This window comes from Macaca nemestrina, chromosome 20, assembly GCF_043159975.1.
Source record: "Macaca nemestrina isolate mMacNem1 chromosome 20, mMacNem.hap1, whole genome shotgun sequence".
In the NCBI taxonomy this organism is placed as follows: Eukaryota; Metazoa; Chordata; class Mammalia; order Primates; family Cercopithecidae; genus Macaca; species Macaca nemestrina.
In genome coordinates this window covers 50,584,659-50,606,723 of record NC_092144.1, presented here as the reverse complement: position 1 = coordinate 50,606,723, position 22,065 = coordinate 50,584,659, and the positions used below count along the sequence as shown (strand labels likewise).

The 22,065-nt window shown below is 50.4% G+C and overlaps 1 protein-coding gene across 2 annotated transcripts; it reads left to right on the top strand.

The window, feature by feature from the left end:
- Positions 1-10,595: 10,595 nt before the first annotated feature.
- On the top strand, positions 10,596-21,985 carry LOC105495299 (B9 domain containing 2). 2 transcript variants are annotated; one of them, XM_011764670.3, is made up of 4 exons: positions 10,596-12,044; positions 12,457-12,548; positions 18,088-18,213; positions 21,410-21,985. In XM_011764670.3, exons 2-4 carry the CDS (start codon positions 12,461-12,463, stop codon positions 21,721-21,723), a joined length of 528 nt encoding a protein of 175 aa, XP_011762972.1. In that variant the 5' UTR covers positions 10,596-12,044; positions 12,457-12,460; the 3' UTR covers positions 21,724-21,985. The 2 variants fall into 2 exon arrangements, with proteins under 2 accessions (XP_011762972.1, XP_011762973.1); XM_011764671.3 differs by lacking the exon at positions 10,596-12,044 and adding an exon at positions 12,074-12,215.
- Positions 21,986-22,065: the final 80 nt, after the last annotated feature.

Here is a 22,065-nt window from a genome sequence, read left to right as displayed (position 1 = left end):
GTTTTGAGACAGAGTTTCGCTCTTGTTGCCCAGGCTGGAGTGCAACGGCGTGATCTGTGCTCACCTCAACCTCCGTCTCCCAGGTTCAAGCGATTCTCCTGCCTCAGCCTTCCGAGTAGTTAGGATTACAGGCATGTGCCACCACGCCTGGCTAATTTTGTATTTTTAGTAGAGACAGGATTTCTCCATGTTGGTCAGGCTGGTCTCGAACTCCCGACCTCAGGTAACCCACCAGCCTCAGCCTCCCAAAGTGCTGGGATTGCAGGCGTGAACCATCGCTCCCGGCCCCTTTCCAGGCTCTTTTTTTTTTTTTTTTTTTTTTTTGAGACGGAGTCTGGCTCTGTTGCCCAGGCTGGAGTGCAGTGGCCGGATCTCAGCTCACTGCAAGCCCCGCCTCCCGGGTTCACGCCATTCTCCTGCCTCAGCCTCCTGAGTAGCTGCGCCCGCCACCTCGCCCGGCTAGTTTTTTGTATTTTTTTAGTAGAGACGGGGTTTCACCGTGTTAGCCAGGATGGTCTCGATCTCCTGACCTCGTGATCCGCCCGTCTCAGCCTCCCAAAGTGCTGGGATTACAGGCTTGAGCCACCGCACCCGGCCTTCCAGGCTCTTTAAGGCACTGAGCGTGTGGCCTCTAGACAGTGCCTTTACCTCTCTGACCCCCGATTTCTTCACCTGCAAAATGGGGATAATGCTCCTTGCCTCTTATGTGGTACTCTATGTACTTAGAGTTGCTGTAACAACAAATGTCCAACATTGGGAGCCTCTCTGAACCTATTTTGGTTCAGGTGCTGCCTAGGAAATAGAAAAATAAAAAATGAACAAATATCCAACATTTATCCAAAGCCGGGCAAAGAAAGCACTCTGAACACATTTGATGGTGTTTATTAATATTATTATTTACATCCATCTCCATCGGACTGATTACAAGACTCTCCCTGTCTTGCAAGCTTCCACCTCCTTCATGGAGCCTTGTATAGGCCTCCCTTCCCAGAAGCCCTCCGTCTCACCAGACTGGAGGATTCCCTGGCCTTTGTGGGGCCGGAGTTCCCTCGCTCCAGGGCTCCAGGGCTCGGTGCCAAGAGTCCAGATGCTGGCGCTGGCACTGGCCCCACTCCCGGGGAGAACAGATGGTGTCTGCAAGTGCACTTGGCTCAGCCAGTTTCTGGCAGACGACAGAAGCAGGGAGGGTAGACAAGAGCGTGAGGGGGCAGGATTGTTTCACCCAGGAGGGATGCCCTGTTACTGTCTATCTCAACCTTGCTCTCATTCTTTTCATATTTCTATGAAGTATACTATAGGCCGGGTGTGGTGGCCCACGCCTGTAATCCCAGCCCTTTGGGAGGCCAAGGAGGGAAGACTGCTTGAGCCTAGGAGTTCGAAACCAGCCTGGGCAACATAGCAAAACCCCAGTCACTGAGGCTGGAGTGCAGTGGCATGATCTCAGGTCACTGCAACCTCTGCCTCCTGGGTTCAAGCCATTCTCCCACCTCAGCCTCCCAAGTAGCTGGGATTATAGGCACTCGCCACCATGCCCGGCTAATTTTTGTACTTCTAGTAGAAATGGGGTTTCACCATGTTGCCCAGGCTGCTCTTGAACTCCTGACCTCAAGTGATCTGCCCGCCTTGGCCTCCCAAAGTGCTGGGATTGTAGGCATGAGCCAGCGCGCCTGACCAAAAACGATTTTTAAAAAAAAAAAGAAAGAAAGAAACATACCGGCCAGGCATGGTGGCTCATGCCTATAATCCCAGCACTTTGGGAGGCCGAAGTGGGCGGATCATAAGGTCAGGAGTTCAAGACCACCCTGACCAACATGGTGAAACCCTCTTTCCACTAAAAATACAAAAATTAGCCAGGCGTGGTGGTGCGCACCTGTAATCCCAGCCACTCGGGAGGCTGAGGCGGGAGAATCACTTGAACCCGGGAGGCGGAGGTTGCAGTGAGCCAAGATCATGCCACTGCACTCCAGCCTAAGGACAGAGCGAGACTCTGTCTCAAAAAAAAAAAAGAAAAGAAAAGAAAAGAAACATACCACATATTTTTCTTGTTTGTAGTTTGAATCCTGCCACATCAGTGTCGACACAACAAGGGCTGAGATTTGATCTTGTTTTTTTCACTACTGTGCCTCAGGGCCTAAAACAGTACCTGGCAGAAAGTGGGCCTTTATTACATATGTATGGGATGGGGGCATGAATTACCACCAGCCTCCAGCCTCAGTTTTTCACCAAATCATTGAGCTTTGGGTCCTCTTATCCCTCTAGGCCATCCTGGAGATTAATTCACTTCCAGTTAGAGCTCTCTGGCTGCTGTTAGCCTCGTACAGTCTAAGAGGCTACACCTCTTAGTGTTTGTCGTGGGTCTGGAATATTAAACATGAGATTCCAGCTGGGCACAGTGGCTCAAGCCTGTAATCCCAGCACTTTGGGAGGCCAAGGTGGGAGGATTACTTGAGCCCAAAAGTTCAAGACCAGCCAGCGCAACAAAGTGAGATTTTTGTCTCTACAAAAAATAAAATCAGCTGGGTGTGGTGATGCATGCCTGTGGTCCAAGCTACTCGGGAAACTGAGATAGGAGGATTGGTTGAGCCCAGGAGGTAGAGGCTGCAGTGAGCCATGATTGTGCCACTGCACTCCAGCCTGGGCAACAAAGTGAAACCCAGTCTCAAAACTAAAAAGACAAACAAAAAATCACGAGATTCCAGCAAGGATTGTCAACAGAGACTGAAACTATTAATTTGATTTGATAAAGAACAGGATATTTATTTAGTCTCAAAGTATCTTCACCTAGATTACTTATTATAACAAAAAAAAGTATTCATGGAGAAAATTGGCAAACATCACGTTAACCAGATGATACAAGTTAATATCACCATTAACAGGACAAATTGACCTTAGTTGCCTCTGACGTGAAGCAAAGAGGGAGACACATATCATTTCTTTGGTTTTCCTGCCAAAATGCATAACTTAAATCTAATAATAAGAAACATGAGACAAAGCCAAAATGAGGGACACTCTACAAAGGAGGTGGCCTATAACCTTCAAAACATCAATGTTATGAAAAAACAAAGTAATAATAATAATAACAATAAAATAAAGTGCTTGTCAGGTACAGTGGCTCGTGCCTGTAATCCCAGCACTTTGAGAGGCCGAAGCAGGAGGATTGCCTGAGCCCAGGATTTCCAGACAAGCCTGGGCAACAAAGTAAGATCGATCCCCATCTCTCCAAAACTTTTTTTTTTTTTTTGAAAGGAAGTCTCACTCTGTCGCCCAGACTGGAGTGCAGTGGCACGATGTCAGCTCACTACAAATTCTCCCAGGTTCAAGTGATTCTCCTCCCTCAGCCTCCGAGTAGCTGGGATTACAGGCACACACAACCACGCCCGACTAATATTTATATTTTTAGTAGAGACAGGTTTTCACCATGTTGCCCAGGCTGGTCTCGAACTCCTAGCCTCAAGTGATCCCCTCCTCCGACCCCTACTGCCTCAGCCTCCCAAAGTGCTGTGATTATAGGTGGGAGCCACTGAGCCCGCCCCGTCTCTCCAAAACTTAAAAAAAAAAATTAGTCGAGCATGGTGGCACACACCTGTAGTCCTAGCTACTTGGGAGGCTGAGGTGGGAGGATCACTTGAGTCCAGGAGTGGCTATGATGGCCACTCCACTACAGTCTGAGTGACAGAGCAGGACTCCAAGTCAAAAAAAGGGGGGCCAGGAAGGAAAAAAATCCTGTTGTATGCTATGACCTGGATGACCCTTGAGGACACTATACTAAGTGAAATAATCCTGTCATAAGACAAATACCGTAGGATTCCACTTACATGACGTACTTAGAGTAGTCACATTCAGAGAGATAGAGAATAGGATAGTGGCCGGGTGCGGTGGCTCACACGTGTAATCTCAGCACTTTGGGAGGCCGAGGCGAGCCGATCACAAGGGCAAGAGATCGAGATCATTCTGGCCAACAGGGTGAAACCCCGTCTCTACTAAAAATACAAAAATTAGCTGGGCTTGCTGGTGCACGCCTGTAGTCCCAGCTACTTGGGAGGCTGAGGCAGGAGAATTGCTGAAACCCGGGAGGTGGAGATTGCAGTGAGCCAAGATTGTGCCACTGCACTCCAGCCTGGAGACAGAGCAAGAATCCATCTCAAAAAATGAAAGAAAAAAGAAGAGAGAAAAGAAGAAAGAAAGAAAGAAGGAAGGAAGGAAGGAAGGAAGGAAGGAAGGAGAAGGATGGAAGGAAGGAAGGAAGGAAGGAAGGAAGGAAGGAAGGAAGGAAGGAAGGAAGGAAGGAAGGAAGAAAAAGAAAGAAAGAAAATAGGATAGTGGGCTAGGCGCAGTGGTTCACACCTGTAATCCCAGTACTTTGGGAAGCCAACCAAGGTGGGCAGATCACCTGAGGTCAGGAGTTCGAAATCAGCCTGGCCAACATGGCAAAACTCTGTCTCTACTAAAAATACAAAAGTCAGCCGGGCATGGTGGCGCATGCCTGTAATCCCAGCTACTCGGGAGGCTGAGGCACAAGAATTGTTTGAACCCGGGAGGCAGAGGTTGTGGTGAGCTGAGATCTCACCACAACACTCTAGCCTGGGTGACACAGCGAGACCCTGTCTTAAAAAAGCAATAAAAAGGCCGGGCGCGGTGGCTCAAGCCTGTAATCCCAGCACTTTGGGAGGCCGAGACGGGCGGATCACGAGGTCAGGAGATCGAGACCATCCTGGCGAACACGGTGAAACCCCGTCTCTACTAAAAAATACAAAAAACTAGCCGGGCGAGGCGGCGGGCGCCTGTAGTCCCAGCTACTCGGGAGGCTGAGGCAGGAGAATGGCATAAACCCGGGGGGCGGAGCTTGCAGTGAGCTGAGATCCAGCCACTGCACTCCAGCCCGGGTGACAGAGCCAGACTCCGTCTCAAAAAAAAAAAAAAAAAAAAAGCAATAAAAAACAGGCTGGGCACGTTGGCTCATGCCTGTAATCCAGCACTTTGGGAGGCCAAGGCAGGCCGATCACCTGAGGTCAGGAGTTCGAGTACAGCCTGGCCAACATGGTGAAACCCTATCTCTACTAAAAATACAAAAATTAGCCAGGGGTGGTGACACATGCCTGTAATCTCAGCTACTTACGAGGCTGAGGCAGGAGAATCGCTTGAAGCCAGGAGGCAGAGGTTACAGTGAACAGAGATCACGTCGCTACACTACAGCCTGGGCAACAGAATGAGACTTCGTCTCAAAAAAATAAATACGCAGCCGGGCACAGTGGCTCACGCTTGTAATCCCAGCACTTTGGGAGGCCGAGGCGGGTAGATCACAAGGTCAGGAGTTTGAGACCAGCCTGGCCAATATGGTGAAACCCCGTCTCTACTAAAAATATAAAAATTAGCTGGACGAGGTGGCATGCGCCTGTAGTCCCAGCTCTCAGGAGGCTGAAGCAGAAGAATTGTTTGAACCCGGAAGGCAGAGGTTGCAGTGAGCTGAGATGGAGCCACTGCACTCCAGCCTGGGCAATAGAGCAAGACTCCGTCTCAAAATAAATAAATAAATTAATTAATTAATTAATTAAAAATAAATAAATAAATAGGCAGGGTACGGTGGCTCACACCTATAATCCCAGCACTTAGGGAGGCTGAAGCAGGCGGATCACCTGAGGTCAAGAGTTCGAGACCAGCCTGACCAACATGGAGAAACCCCGTCTCTACTAAAAATACAAAATTAGCCGGGCGTGGAGGAACATGCCTGTAATACCAGTTACTTGGGAAGCTGAAGCAGGAGAATTGCTTGAACCTGGGAGGCGGAGGTTGCGGTGAGCCGAGATCACGCCATTGCACTCCAGCATGGGCAAGAAGAGCGAAACTCCGTCTCAAAAAATAAATAAATAAAGTGAAATAAATAAACCGAAAGAAAATAGGATGGTGATTACCACGAGCTGGGGAAGAGGGGGGAATAGGGGAGTTGTTTTGTTTCAAAAATGTGTTTAGTTTGCAAAAATTTTAGTTTTGCAAGATGAAAATGGTTGTGGAAATTGGTTGCACAACAATTTAAATGTACTTAACACTACTGAACAATACAGTTTTAAACAGTTAAGATGGTAAATGTATATTTTACTACAATTAAAAGGCTTATTTTTTTATTTTTTTTATTTTTTGAGACAGAGTCTCACTCTGTCACCCAGGCTGGAGTGCAATGATGCAGTCTCAGCTCACTGCAACCTCCACCTCCTGGGTTCAAGTGATTCTCGTGCCTCAGCCTCCCAAGTAGCTGGGACTACAGGCGCTCACCACCATGCTCAGCTGATTTTTTTTTGGTATTTTTAATAGAGACGGGGTTTCACCATGTTGGCTAGGCTTCTCTCGAACTCCTGACCTCCAGTGATCCGCCTGCCTCGGCCTCCCAAAGTGCTGGGAATACAGGCGTGAGCCACTGCGCCCAGCCTGTTGGTTTTTTTTTTTTTTTTAGAGGTGCCCTCTCACTTTGTTGCCCAGGCTGGAGTGCAGGGTGCCATCATAACTCACCGCAGCCTGGACTTCCTGCACTCAAGTCATCCTCCCGCTTCAGCCTCCAAACTAGCCGAGATGGCCAGGCGCAGCCATACTTGGTGAAACCCCATCTCTACTAAAAATACAAAAATTAGCTGGGCGTGGCAGCAGACACCTTCAATCCCAGTTATTTGGGAGGCCGAGGCAAGAGAATCACTTGAACCCAGGAGGCAGAGGTTGTGGTGAGGAGAGATGGCACCATTGCACTCCAGCCTGGGCAACAAGAGTGAAACTCTGTCTCAAAACAACAACAACAACAATAAAAAACAAAGTAGCTGGGACTGCCAGCTGTATGCCATACTTGGCTTAAAAGCATTTTGTTTTTGCGACAGGGTCTCACAGTTAGTTGCCCAGGCTGAAGTGCAGTGGCACAATCACAGCTCACTGTAGCCTCCAACTCTCAGCCTAAGCGATCCTCCCACCTCCCCCACCAGAGTAGCTGGGGCTACAGGGGCATGCCACCGCACCCAGCTAATTTTTTGTAGTGATGGGGTTTCATCATGTTGTCCAGGCTGCTCTCAAACTCCTGGATTCAAGCAATCTGCCCGCCTTGGCCTCACAAAGTGCTGGGATTATAGGTGTGAGCCACTGTGCCCAGCCCCATATTCTATTGGTTAAAGGCAAATTACGAAAACTAGCCACACTGAGGCCGGGCGCGGTGGCTCAAGCCTGTAATCCCAGCACTTTGGGAGGCCGAGACGGGCGGATCATGAGGTCAGGAGATCGAGACCATCCTGGCTAATATGGTGAAACCCCGTCTCTACTAAAAATACAAAAAACTAGCCGGGCGAGGTGGTGGGCGCCTGTAGTCCCAGCTACTCGGGAGGCTGAGGCAGGAGAATGGCGTAAACCCGGGAGGCGGAGCTTGCAGTGAGCTGAGATCCGGCCACTGCACTCCAGCCTGGGCGACAAAGCGAGACTCCGTCTCAAAAAAAAAAAAAAAAAAAAAAAGAAAACTAGCCACACTGAGGTGAAGGAGAATTAGGCTCCACCTACTAAAAGGGGGCTGCCCAAGAATCTGTGGATATATATATACACACACACATATATATACATATAAATACACACACATATACACATACACACACACACATACATATATATATATATTTTTTTGAGACGGAGTCTCGCTTTGTCGCCCAGGCTGGAGTGCAGTGGCGTGATCTTCGCTCTCTGCAAGCTCCGCCTCCTGGGTTCACACCATTCTCCTGCCTCAGCCTCCTGAATAGCTGGGACTACAGGTGCCTGCCACCATGCCCAGCTAATTTTTTGTATTTTTAGTAGAGACGGGGTTTCACCGTGTTAGCGAGGATGGTCTCGATCTCCTGACCTCGTGATCCACCCGTCTCAGCCTCCCAAAGTGCTGGGATTACAGGCGTGAGCCACCGCGCCCGGCCTCTGTAGATATATTTTAAAACAGCTTCAGGCCGGGCATGGTGGCTCACGCCTGTAATCCCAGCACTTTGGGAGGCTGAGGCAGAAGAATTGCTTGAGCCCAGGAGGCAGAGGTTGCTGTGAGCCAAGATCCCACCACTGCACTCTGTCCTGACCCACAGAACGAGACTCTTTCTCAAAAAAACCCAAAAAACAACAAAAAAAAAGGTGACAGGTTTTCACTCTGTCACCCAGGCTGAAGTACCTTGGCATGATCACAGCTCACTGCAGCCTCAAACTCCTGGGCTCAAATGATCTTCCTGCGTCAGCCTCCTAAGGTAGATGGGACTACAGGCATGTGTCACCACACCCTGCTATTTATTTATTTATTTTTCTAATTTTAAATGTTTTTGTAGAAATGGAGTCTCAATATGTTGCCCAGTCTGGTCCAGAACTCCTGGCCTCAAGTGATCCTATTGCTTTGGCCTCTCAATGTTTTGGGATTACAGACAGGCATGAACCACCAGGCCTGGCCAACTTCCGACAATGTGGTTAGATAATTCAAACTTAAAGCTGCTGGAACTTTAAATTATTCCGAGCCTTGAGAGGAATGTTGCTCTGTAGCCTGAGTCACGTAGCATGCAGTTACAACTTCTGCTTTTTCCTGTAAATGATTAAGAATGACCAAGCAGTGCCAGAGATAAGATCGCCTCAGAACATTACTCCTAGGCCGGGCGTTGTGGCCTCACATCTGTAACCCCAGCACTTTGGGAAGCAGAGGTGGGAGGATCACCTGAGCCCAGGAGTTTGAGACAAGCCTAGGCAACATGGTGAGACCACGTCTCTACAGAAAAATTTATTAAGAAATTAGCTGGTCATGGTGGCACACGCCTGTAGTCCCAGCTACTGGGGAGGCTTAGGTGGGAGGCTTGAGCCTGGGAGTTCGAGGCTGCAGTGAGCTGTGATTGTGCCACTGCACTCCAGCCTGGGTAACAGAGCAAGATCTTATCTCAAGAAAAAAGAAAGAAGAAAGAAAGAGGAGTACTCCTCACAGAATGTTAACGCAATCTTCCCTGCAGCATAGCAAGATGTACTAATGAAATCGCTGTAACATATGTACTGGCCTTGTAGCCTGGAATAAACTCTATAGTTAATCATATTTTCTTTCCTTTTCTTGTTTTTTTTCTTTTTTTTATTTATTTGTTTGTTTGTTTTTGGTGAGATGGAGATTTACTCTTGTTGCCCAGGCTGGAGCGCAATGGCGCAATCTCGGCTCACTGCATCCTCCGCCTCCCAGGTTCAAGCCATTCTCCTGCCTCAGTCTCCCGAGTAGCTGGGATTACAGGCATGTGCCACCACACCCAGTTAATTTTGTATTTTTAGTAGAGACGGGGTTTCACCATGTTGCCCAGGCTGATCTCGAACTCCTGACCTCAGGTGATCCACCCGCCTCTGCCTCCCAAAGTGCTGAGATTACAGGCGTGAGCCACTGCGCCCGGACTTTTTTTTCTTTTTAGAGAGTAGAAGTCTTGCTCTGTCGCCCAGGCCGAAGTGCAGTGGTGTGATCTCGGCTCACTGCAACTACCGCCTCCCAGGTTCAAGTGATTCTTCTGCCTCAGCTTCCCAAGTAGCTGACACTACAGGCATGTGCCACCACACCCATCTAGTTTTGTTATCTTTAGTAGAGACGGGGTTTCACTATATGTTGACCAGGCAGGTCTCGAACTCCTGACCTCAGGGTATCCACACGCCTTGGCCTCCCGAAGTGCTGGGATTACGGGCATGAACCACTGAATCCGGCCTCAATGATATTTTCTGAATCTCGTTATTTATGGTTGACAGTAATTTTTTTTTCTCTTATTTAACATGTATACATGGGAGCCTTCAGAATGAAGACCCCAGCTGGGAGCAGTGGCTCATGCCTGTAATCTCAGCACTTTGGGAGGCCAAGGTGAGTGGATCACCTGAGGTCAGGAGTTTGAGACCAGCCTGGCCAACATGGCGAAATCCTGTCTCTACTAAAAATACAAAATGGAGGCAGGAGGTGCCAGCCAGGTTGTGGAGAGCCTTGTCATGCATGGTAAGACTTTGGCTTTTACCCTGAGTGAAATGGGGACCACTAGAGGGGTTTGAGCAGATGGGACCTGACTTAGGTGTTCACAGGGTTCCAGATGCATGTGGGCTGCAGACTAGGAGGGTTGGGAAAGGAGACCCCAGAGACAAGGTCCCTGTCATAGTCCAGGTGATAGATGAACTTGGACAGATGAAGGTGTTGGGCGACAAAGAGGTGAGAAGTGGATTTTAGGGTGCATTTCAAAAGTAGAGACAGTTAAGATTTCCTGATGGACAAAATGAGGGCTTGAGAAAAGAGAGAGCAAGGCTGGTGCCACCACTAGGGGACCAGAGGCCCCAAGAGCTGAAAGGTTAGAGCTGTCTTCCTCACCCACACAGCATCCAGAAAGATATAAAAAACCCATCTCTACTAAAAATACAAAATTAGCTGGGTGTGGTGGTGTGCGCCTGTAGTCCCAGCTACTTGGAAGGCTGAGGCAGGAAAATTGCTTGAACTGGGAGGCAGAGGTTGCAGTAAGCTGAGATCGCGCCACTGCACTCCAGCCTGGGCGACAAGGTGAGGTTCCATCTCAAAAAAAAAAAAAAAAAACTAACAAAAATCCAAAATTATAAGGAGGGGGCAACATTTCAGTAGGATAACATTTATATTAAACAATTCAATGGAATATTTCACTAGTTGATATATGCATTATTTTGTTTTTTATTTTTGTAGAGATGGGGGTCTCACTATACTCGACCTTCTGGCCTCAACAGCTCTTCCTGCCTCAGCCTTCCAAAGGGCTGGGATTACAGTCATGAGCCTAGCCAAGGGTGGCTTTTAAATACTCGTGTCTATTGGCCTGGCTGGGTGGCTCAGGTCTGTAATACCGGCAGTATGGGAGAGCAAACTGGGAGGCTAGCTAGAGCCTAGGAGGTCAAGACAAAGGCTGGGCAACACAGCAACACAGCAGGACTCCATCTCTTAAAAAAAAAAAAAAAAAGAATTAGCCAGCCGTGGTGGCGCATGTGTGTGATGCCAGCTACATGGGAGGCTGAGGTAGGAGGATCCCTTGAACCCAGGAGTTCAGAGGCTGCAGTGAGCTGTGATCAAGCCACCGTACTCCAGCCTGGGTTACACAGTGCGACCCTTTTATGGAGTCTTGATGGGACCTGATGACTGGCTTGATGTGGGAAATGATGGCATCTATGATGGCATCCAGGGACATCTCCATTTCTTGATTGAGAAATCAATCAATAGAAAAGAGGATTTTCTGCAAATAAAGGGATCCCAGTTCCTCATTTCTCTTCGCTACCCCAACGGTTCCTTGCTCAGACTCAAGCAGTTTAACAGTGAACTTGGTAGTAGCTTGGTAGAAGTTGGGTAAGTCCAACTTCCTTCCTTGTCCTTGAAAAACCTAGGGGAACTCTAAAACGGAAGCAGAACCCACTCCCCAATTTCTCCACTCTCTGTGAATGAGGAGTGATTTTTTTTTGCTTTGTTTTCCAGTTATGAGGTAGGGGATGTACATGAGGTCCTGGAAGGAATTCCTCCTTGGTCATAGTTCAGTCTCTGATTTGTGATCCCGGACCATAGAGAGCTCTTCGGTGGGGTCCTCACGCAGCACGGAGCAGTTATGGATTTGCTTTTTTTGGTAAAGAGGACATCTGGGAGAAACTGCACTCAAACTTCCTCAGCCACACTCAACATGGCAGCTTCCTAGCCACGGCCAAAATGGCGGAACCCTTTGCCGTAGCTGGAGAGACGCTATTTTCCCAAAATGGAGCGAGAGGAGGAAAATGTCCATCACAGTTTCACCCCGCCTCCCGGGGACGGCTAGCACCAATCAGTGGCGCGGAGGGCGAGTACAAAGCCAGGGGAGGAGCCTGCTGTTGCTCCAGCAACAACCACGGAACCCAAGGCGAGCGCGGACGCGGAATATCGCGGATTCCATTTCTCGCAGCCGGGAAGGTCCTGGAAAAGGCGCGAGCCAGGCCTGGTACGCGCCCGCGGAGAAAAAAACGAGTCAACTCAACCCCATGAACTACAACCCCCGTTGCCGCTTTCGCCCCTCCTAACCGTTAAGTGCGCTAAGGTAGGAATAACGCATGCGCTGCGCTTGGAGGCGTGGCTAAGTCGGCCCGGAACTCAACGCATGCGCCTTATAGAGCTTGCTGGGTGAGGGAAGCGGGGTGGCTGACATGACGCGGAAGGCGGGTCTTTTCGCTCGTGGGCGGGGCTTTCCGCCGACCTGAACCCAAAGAAGGTATTTTAGACCTCGCAGAGTTAAATGCTGGTTCCCCAGACAAGGGTCCCCCCATTTTTTCCAGGCTTTCATGGGTTGGCAATTAGGATCTGTGGTCAAGACCTCAGCCTCAGGGGTGTGAGGAAGCTAGCTTGGAATCCTAGTACTACCCTTTACTTGCTGGGCCTCAGTTTCCCCTCCTGTCAAATAGAGATAATATACTTACCTCACAGGGTTGTGATTATATTTTTTCCCATCCCAGGGCCATGGCTGAGGTGCACGTGATCGGGCAGATCATGGGGGCCAGCGGTTTCTCGGAAAGTAGCCTGTTCTGCAAGTGGGGCATTCACACAGGTATTCCCCCAGGCCTGGTTAATTTCCACACCAAGACCCCTAGCCTAGAGGCTGCATGCTCCTTCCTCGACCTGTTAACGCAGCGCCTTAACCTCATCTTCCATCAGCTCTCTGTACTCCAGGCTTAGCCCACACCCTGTCCACGTGAGTCTCAAGCTCCCATCTGTTTTTTCGTTTGTGCAGGGGCTACGGACAGGGTCTCTCTCTGTCGCCCAGGCTGGAGTAAGGTGGTGTGATCATAGCTCACTGCAGCCTCGAACTCTTGGGCTCTAGTGATCCTCCCACCTCAGCCTCCTGAGAAGCTGGGCCTACAGGCACGCACCACCAAGTGCGGCTAATTTTTAAACTTTTTGTAGAGACAGGGTCTCGCTATGTTGCCCAGGCTGGTCTCAAACTCCTGGGCTCAAGCAGTCCATCCGCTTCAGCCTCTCAAAGTGCTTGGATTAAAAACATGAGCCACCACATCCCAGGAAAGTAATTTTGTTCATGCTTCCCCAACTGAGGCCCTGTAGAGTCATGGTATAGTGTAATGGTTAGGGCCATGGGCTGCCAGATCTGGATTTAAATACTAACTCTCCCTTCTATTAATTGGAGACCTTTGGACTTGACCTCTCTGAGCCTCAGTTTCCTTGTCTGAAAGTGAAGCTAATAGCAGCCAAGAAGCAGCACAGGTTTGAGGTTAAGAGCACAGACTGCCTGGGTTCAAAACTAGTTATTGCTTGTTAATGCACCCTTGGGCTGATTATGTGACCTTGGGCACTTCTCTTCACCTCAACTTCTCTGTTTGTACAATGAGAGTAATAGAAATATTTACCTGTTGAAGTTGTCATGAGTACTAAACAAATATCAACAGCACTTAGAATAGGAATAGGGCTGGAATATGAAGTGCCCATTCAGTGTTTGCCTGGCTCATACAAGACTTTGATGGGGTCTTGTTTGTAAAGCCTGGGGTATGTTGTTGCCTGGCACAGATAAATGTCCATGAAACAGATGTGGCCATTTGGCATTATCATGTCTTCAGGCCTGAGTCTTAGTCCCTTTTTTTTTTTTTGAGATGGAGTCTCTCTCTGTTGCCCAGACTGGAGTGCAGTGGCGCAATCTTGGCTCACTTCAAGCTCTACCTCCCAGGTTCACGCCATTCTCCTGCCTCAGGCTCCCATGTAGCTGGGACTATAGGCACCCGCCACCATGCCCGGCTAGTTTTTTTTGTATTTTTAGTAGACAGGATTTCACTGTGTTAGCCAGGATAGTCTCGATCTTCTGATCTCGTGATCCACCTGTCTCGGCCTCCCAAAGTACTGGGAGTACAGGCGTGAGCCACCGCGCCTGGCCGTTTTTTTTGAGACAGAGTCTCACTCTGTTGCCAGGCTGGAGTGCAGTGGCACGATCTCGGCTTACTGCAATCTCTGCCTCCTGGGTTCAAGTGATTCTCCTGCCTCAGCCTCCCGAGTAGCTGGGATTACAGGCGTCCACCACCACACCCAGCTAATTTTTGTATTTTTAGTAGAGATGGTGTTTCATCATGTTGGCCAGGCTGGTCTCGAACTCCTGGCCTTAAGTGATCCGCCCGCCTAGATCTCCCAAAGTGCTGGGAGTACAGGTGTGAGCCACTGCCCCTGGCCTCTGGTCCTTTTTGATTCTACAGGTAAGTGAGGTAGAAGTTGAGATTCCCAGGAAATCAGGACCCTCCAGTTGATGGAAGAGAGGCAGACTCTGGAGTCAGACTTGGTTTCCAGGTTCCACCCCACCACTCACCTTCTCTGTGACCCTGGGCAGATGCCATCCCCTCTTAGAACCTCAGTTTCCTCATCTGTTCTTCATAGGGCTGTTGGGAAATCTTGCTTTTAAGCAGCCTGACTGAGGGCCTGGTGCTTCCCTCACTCAGCCCAGAAGGGAGTAATGACTAACCTGATTTTTATTACTTCAGGGAGTTGCTGGGGGTGTTGACCCAGCCAAGAATACTGAGGCAGTTGGATGAACGGCTTGGGCTCTGCAGTTAGAGCTGAGTCTGAATCCAGTTCCATGATGGGACCTTGGTCTGCTATAGTCACAGCTGTGTCACCAGCATGGAAAACAGTGCTTGGCACACAGCAGGTGCTCAATAAATGTTCATGAACTTACCTTTTCAGAGCCTGTTTCTTTACCTGTTAAATGGGGATTATATTAGCTCCCAACTCCTAGGATCACTAATTTGTCCAAGAAACATTTATTGAGCACCTTCTGTATACCAAGAGCTGGGTTTGTGGTCTTGGAGATCCAGCAGTGTGCAAGGTCCCTGTTTTCCTGGGCCATACGGTAGGGGAGACAGAAAATAAATAAGCAGGCCAGGCACGGTGGCTCATGCCTGTAATCCCAGCACTTTGGGAGGCTGAGAAAGGCAGATCACCTGAGGTCAGGAGTTTGAGACCAGCCTGGCTAACATGGTGAAACCCCATTTCTACTACAAATACAAAGAATTAGCTGGGCATGGTGGCATGTGCCTGTAATCCCAGCTACTTGGGAGGCTGGGGCAGGAGAATCACTTGAACCCGGGAGGTGGAAGTTGCAGTGAGCCGAGATGGTGCCGTTGCACTCCAGCTTGGGCAACAGGAGCAAAACTCTGTCTCAGAAAAAAAAAAAAAAAAAAAAAGAAAAGAAACAGATAAACGAGTGCAGTTGGGTGTGGTGACTCACCCCTGTAATGCCAGCACTTTGGGAGACTGGAGCAGGAGGATCACTTGAGCCCAGGAGTTTGAGACCAGCCTGGGCAGCATAGTGAGACCCCCGTCTCTACAAAGAAATCACAAATTAGCAGAGCATAGTGATGTGTGCCTGTGGTTCCAACTACTCGGGAGGTTGAGGTGGGAGGATTGCTTGATCCTGGGAGGCTGATTGCAGTGAGCTGTGATTGTGCCACTGCACTCCAGCCTGGGTGACAGAGGGAGATCTTGTCTCCTCCTCCTCAAAAAAAAAAAAAGAAAGCAGCACCGTGATTACAGACAGTGGTAAGTGCTAGGATGAAAAGAAAAGATGTGACAGAAACTAGTGTTTGGAGAAGAGGGTCAGGGAGAACCCCTCTGTGGAAGTGGCACTTGAGCTGGGCCCTGAAGGATGAAAACAAAAGCTAGGGATGGGGACATCCAGGAGCAGAGCTTTCTAGGCAGAGGGAACAGCCAGTGCAAAGGCCCTGAGGTGGGAAGACAGAAGTGGGACAGTGAGGCCAGAGGGTGATGAAGGATGGGGAGAGTGATGGGAGATGAACTCAGGGACGGGAGCAAGAGCCAGGCCATGTGGGCCATGGTGGAGAGTGTAAACTGGGGAGTGAGGAGGGAATTAAGAGTCCTAGAGGGTGAATTAAATGAATGCATTGCCTAAAGTGCTTAGCATAGCATCTGGGATTTAGTAAGTACTCGGTGTATTTTCTTATTTTTTTCTGAGATGGAGTTTCACTCTTGTTGCCCACACTGGAGTGCAATGGGAACATCTTGGCTCACTGCAACCTCCGCCTCCTGGGTTCAAGCGATTCTCCTGCCTCAGCCTCTTGAGTAGCTAGGACTACGGGCGTGCGCCACCATGCCCAGCTAATTTTTGTTATTTTTTTTAGTAGAGACAGGGTTTCAGAATGTTGGCCAGGATGGTCTCGATCTCTTGACCTCATGATCTGCCTGCCTCGGCCTCCCAAAGTGCTGGGATTACAGGCATGAGCCACCACACCCGGCCATACTCAGTACAATTTCTTTCTTTCTTTGATTTTTTTTTTTTTTTTTTTTTTTTTTGAGACAGGGGCTCACTCTGTCGCTGAGGCTGGAGTGCAGTGGCACGATCATGGCTCACTGCAGCCTCAACTTCCCTGGGCTCAGGTGATCCTCCCACGTTGGCCTCCTAAGTAGCTGGTACTACAGGCATGAGCCACCATACCTGGCTAATTTTTATATTCTTTGCTTGGCTTGGTTTGGCTTGGGTTTTTGTTTGTTTGTTAGTTAGTTTTTGAGACAGAGTCTTTCTCTGTTGCCCAGGCTGGAGTGCAGTGGTGCGATCTCAGCTCACTGCAACCTCCACCTCCTGGATTCAAGCGATTCTCCTACCTCAGCGTCCCGAGTAGCTGGGATTATAGGCGTGCGCCACCATACCTGGGGCTAATTTGTGTGTGTGTGTGTGTTTGTGTGTGTGTGTGTGTGTTTTTAGTAGAGATGGAGTTTCGCCATTTTGGCCAGGCTGGTCTCGAACCCCTGACCTCAAGTGATCCACCTGCCCTGGCTTCCCAAAGTACTGGGATTACAGGCATGAGCCACTGCACCCATCCTAATTTTTGTATTTTCAGTAGAGACAGGGTTTCGCCATGTTGGCCAGGCTGGTGTCAAACTCCTGACCTCAGGTGATCTGCCTGCCTCAACCTCCCAAAGTGCTGGGATTACAGGCGTGAGTCACTGCACCCGGCTTGTTTGTTCATTTTTTGAGATGGAATCTTACTGTGTCACACCAGCTGGAGTGCAATGGTGCAATCTCGGCTCACTGCAACTTTTCCCTCCCAGATTCAAGCAATTCTCGTGCCTCAGCCTCCTGAGTACCTGGGATTACCGGCACCTGCCACCACTCCAGACTAATTTTTGTATTTTTAGTAGAGACGAGGTTTTGCCATGTTGGCCAGACTGGTCTTGAACTCCTGACCTTAGGTGATCCGCCCGCCTCAGCCTCCTAAAGTGCTGGGATTACAGGCATGAGCCACCATGCTCACCGTGCTCAGCCTTAATTTGTATATTATTTGTTTTGCCATGTTGGCCAGGCTGGTCTTGAACTCCTGGACTCAAACGATCTGCCTGCCTTGGCCTCCCAAAGTGCTGGGATTACAGGTGTGAGCCACTGTGTCTGACCACTCAGTGCATTTTAGCTATCATTATCACCCCTCAGTAGGATGGAAATTGTTATGTGTGTTTCAGGATGTGCTCCTGGAGGGTACCCTTGACCTCCTCTTAATCCTTGGACTAGGCTTGTAAATGCGGGGTGCGAATAGTAATAAAATGATATTGAAGACTTACCGGTGCTCACTATGCTCATTATCCATTCATGGATTAATGGGTTAATGGATTAGTGGGTTATCATGGGAGAGGAACTGATGGCCTTATAAAATGAGAGAGAGATGTGAGTGGCATGTTAGCACACTAGCCTTGGGACTCTTCAGAGAGTTCCCCCAGCAAGAAGGCTCTTACCAGATGGGGCCCCTCCACCTTGGTCAGTCTCCCTTAACTGTGAGATAGAAATTCCTTTTCTTTGTAAATTACCCAGTTTCGAATATTAAGAGTAACAGAAAACAAATGAAGACAATGGGGAATGCATTATTGGCCCTTTTTATAGATGGGGAGACCAAGTCATAGATGACTTGCCCAAGGTTGCAGAGGCAGGAAGAGGTAGTGCCAGGATTTGAACCCAGATACTTGGTTCCAGAGTCCACGCTTCATAACCCCTACCAGTAGATGCCACAGAGCAACAGTCCTATAGCCACAGTGGCATTCCCTTCCCAGTGGCTGCCTCCCACCCCTCTATGTCCCCGCTGTCACTGCAGGGGCGGCGTGGAAGCTCCTGTCAGGCGTGCGGGAGGGCCAAACGCAGGTGGACACCCCCCAGATAGGGGACATGGCCTACTGGTCCCACCCCATCGATCTGCACTTCGCCACCAAAGGTCTTCAAGGTGGGTACCACACCTGGTCCCGGGGCCAGGCTGAGGGGAGGGGACGAGTAGCCTCTGAGGCCCCTCGGTCTGGGAACACCAAGACCTGTCCCTGCTCCCCATACCACGTGGGTCCCTTTTGCAGCAAGTCTGGCCCTGGAGAGGCTGAGCTAAGACTTTCCCAGGCCTGCTCAATAGGCGATCCCAAGTTTGTAGGATTAGGGCAGAGTCCAGGGTGGAGCGGGAGATGGGAAGGTGGGGGTCAGGGTGGGAGGGAAGGTGGCATTCAAGTAAAGAGACAAACCGAGAGTTTCCAATAAAGAGGAAGCCGGGAGGCAGGGTCTGAGAGAGGCAAGGGCTGTTTCTCCGGGAAGGGGCTCCTCGGCTTGAAAGTAGAGCCATTGGGCCGGGCGCGGTGGCTCAAGCCTGTAATCCCAGCACTTTGGGAGGCCGAGGCGGGCGGATCACAAGGTCAGGAGATCGAGACCACAGTGAAACCCCGTCTCTACTAAAAATACAAAAAATTAGCCGGGCGCGGTGGCGGGCGCCTGTAGTCCCAGCTACTCAGGAGGCTGAGGCAGGAGAATGGCGTGAACCCAGGAGGCGGAGCTTGCAGTGAGCCGAGATTGCGCCACTGCACTCCAGCCTGGGCAACAGCGTGAGACTCCGTCTCAAAAAAAAAAAAAAAAAAAAAAGAAAGTAGAGCCACTGCTCAAAGGGGAAATCAGTACTGGGGGAGGAGCGGCATCAGAAAACCTTTTGGTAGGAAATGTGGGTTCCTGAAGATGAGTCGATTCTGAGAAATTGCCTAGGTAAATGTGCCATATATTTCACCAATATAAAGAATGTTTACCTGGTGCCTGCCCTGTGTCCAGCCTGTGTTGGGTGATGCCAGGGAGACACTGGGGATCAAGGCAGTGCCCCTTAGCCTTCTCCTCACAGAGTTCACCATCCTATGGAGGGGACACGCCTCTCTCCAGACAGTGGCACCTGAGTGGGCAGGACTAAGATAGGCAATTTGGAGAGGCCGTGGGAGCCCACAGGAAGTGCCTGACTCTGTCAGGGAGGTCACAGAGGGCTTCCTGGAGGAGGGGGCTTCTGCGCTTTGCTGTGAAGGGCCAGTGGAAGCTAATAAGGCAGAGGGATAGAAGAAGGTTCTAGGCAGAGGGAGCTACATGTGGAAGACTCAAAGGGGAGAGTGAACCAAGGGTGTCTAGCGCACTGAGGGAGAGCGGGACGGCAGTAGGGAAAGGTAGCAGGGGACAGTTCATGCAGGACCTCGAGTGCCAGGCTGAGGAGCTGAGGCCATCTCCTGAAGGCACTTGGGAGCCAGAGCAGGTGATGGACAAGTGAGATTTCACTTTTTTTTTTTTTTTTTTGAGACAGTGTTGCTCTGTTACCCAGGCTGGAATGCAGTGGCAAGATCTCAGCTCACTGCAACCTCCGCCTCCTGGGTTCAAGCAATTCTCCTGCCTCAGCGTCATGAGTAGCTGGGACTACAGCTGTGTTCTACCATACCTGGCTAATTTTTGCCTTTTTTTTTTTTTTTCTTTTAAGTAGAGATGGCATTTCACCATGGTGGTCAGGCTGGTCTCGAACTCCTGACCTCAGGTGATCCGCCTGCCTCGGCCTCCCAAAGTGCTGGGATTATCGGTGTGAGCCACCGCGCCTGGCCGAGATTTCACTCTTAAATAATCTTTCTGTCCTTTAAGCTGGAGCTGGGGAAAGAAAAACTTTCCGGTGCTGTGCGGGTGAGGTGGGCAGCTCTAATCTTTCAGCTCTTGGGGCCTCCGGTTCCCCAGTGGTGGCACCAGCCTTGCTCTCTCTTTTCTCAAGCCCCCATTTTGTCCATTAGGAAATCTTACTGCCTCTACTTTTGAAATACACCCTAAATCCCACTTCTCACCCTTTTCTCGCCCAGCACCTTGATCTGTCCAAGTTCATCTCTCACCTGGACTATGACAGTAATCTTTTCTCTGGGGCCCCCTTCCCCAACCCCCGCTAATCTGCACCCCACATGCAGCTGGAACCCTGTGAACACCTAAGGTCCTGTCTCCACTCTGCTCAGAACCCTCCAGTCGTCCCCATCTCACTCAGGGTAAAAGCCAAAGTCTTAGCATGCATCACAAGGCTCTCTGCAACCTGGCTGGCACTCCCTTCCCTTCTCCTCACCTCATTCTGCTCTAGCCATGCTATCCCCACCAGGCACACTCTGTCGGGGCTCCGGCCATGCCGTCCCCACCAGACACTCCCCTCTCAGGGCCCTGGCACTTGCTGTTCCCTCTGGCTGGGAACACTCTTCCTCTAGATGGCCACATGGCCTACTCCCTTCCTTCCTTTTAGCATTTGCTTAAATGTCACCTTCTTAGTGAAGCTTCCTTGATCCTCTTCTACAGCCATATCCCCACCCTCACCCTACCCAGCTCTGTTTTTCTCCACAGCAATTACCACCATCCGATCTAACCTATAATTTGCTTATTTACTACATTTGTTGTCTAGGATATCAGCTTCACGGGGGCAGGAATTTTTGTCTGCCATCCATGTTCATGTCCGCCGTGTCCCCAGCTAGCTAGAACAGGGCCTGGCACAGGGGAAGGGGTCAGCATGAGATGAGATGAGATGGAGCTGGATCTCCAAGGGTTTTGACTACTAGACTGAGGAGCTGAACTGTGTTCTGAGGACATGGGCAAAGCTGTGGAAGGAAAGATGTTTCCAGATGCCAGGTGGAAGGTGGATTAGAGAGGGGCAAGAAAGAAGGCCCTGGGCCCAAAGAGAGCAGGGCAGGAACATGAGGAGGGAAGGCAGGAGGTGACCCTGACAAGACCCACGATGGTTACCTGGGGACTGGAGGAGCAATGGGCTGCCCTGACATGGGGTCATGGAGGAGGATAACACAGAGAGGAAATTCAGCAGAGGTCTGATTAGAAGGGCCTTGAATGTTGAAGAGGTTGGACTTTATAGTGAGGGCACTGGGGAGCTATGGAAGGATCCTTAGCAGGGGAGTAACATGGATTTGGAAAGATCTCTGGCAGTTGTGTGGGGATAGATGAGAAGATGGGAGTCTAGAAAGGAGGCTGGGTTGGAAACCCTGGGACAGAAACCCAGAAAGGAAAGGACTGGGCCTGGGGTCTCCGGTGAGTATCAGGGAGGGGGGAATCAGGAGCAGGAGTCTGGTCACCACCCATCCCTCCTTTCCCCTCTCCCTGCTTTCCTGCAGGCTGGCCCCGGCTCCATTTCCAGGTGTGGTCCCAGGACAGCTTTGGCCGCTGCCAGCTTGCAGGCTATGGATTTTGCCATGTGCCCAGCAGCCCGGGCACACACCAGCTGGCCTGCCCCACCTGGCGGCCCCTGGGCAGTTGGCGAGAGCAGCTGGCACGGGCTTTCGTGGGTGGTGGGCCACAGCTGCTGCATGGGGACACCATCTACAGTGGGGCCGACCGCTATCGCCTGCACACAGCTGCTGGTGGCACCGTGCACCTGGAGATCAGCCTGCTGCTCCGCAACTTCGACCGCTATGGCGTTGAGTGCTGAGGGACCCTGTCTCCAACGCCACCACCATCCACACCCTGGACACCCAGTGAGGCACAGTGGTCAGGAGCACAGACTCTGGAGACCATCAGAGCTGGACCCCAGCTAAGGACTCCTGTCCTTGCTAGGACCTCTGGGTCCCTCTGGGCCCAGTTTCCCTATCTGTAAATTGGGGAGAGTAAATGTATGGGGTCGCAGGATGTTGGATGACAAGAGGCTGCTTAGCCACATGGGAGGTGCTCAGTAAAGGAGAGCAATTCTTACAGGTGTCTGCCTCCTGACCCTTCCATCCCTCAGGTGTCCTGTTGCCCCCTCCTCCCACTGACACCCTCCGGATGCCCCCAT

Coding starts and splice junctions, on each gene's coding strand:
- LOC105495299 (XM_011764670.3), top strand. CDS start 12,461: ATGGCTGAGGTGCACGTGATCGGGCAGATCATGGGGGCCAGCGGTTTC. Junction 12,549..18,087: donor CAAGTGGGGCATTCACACAG/GTATTCCCCCAG, acceptor CTGTCACTGCAG/GGGCGGCGTGGAAGCTCCTG. Junction 18,214..21,409: donor CGCCACCAAAGGTCTTCAAG/GTGGGTACCACA, acceptor GCTTTCCTGCAG/GCTGGCCCCGGCTCCATTTC.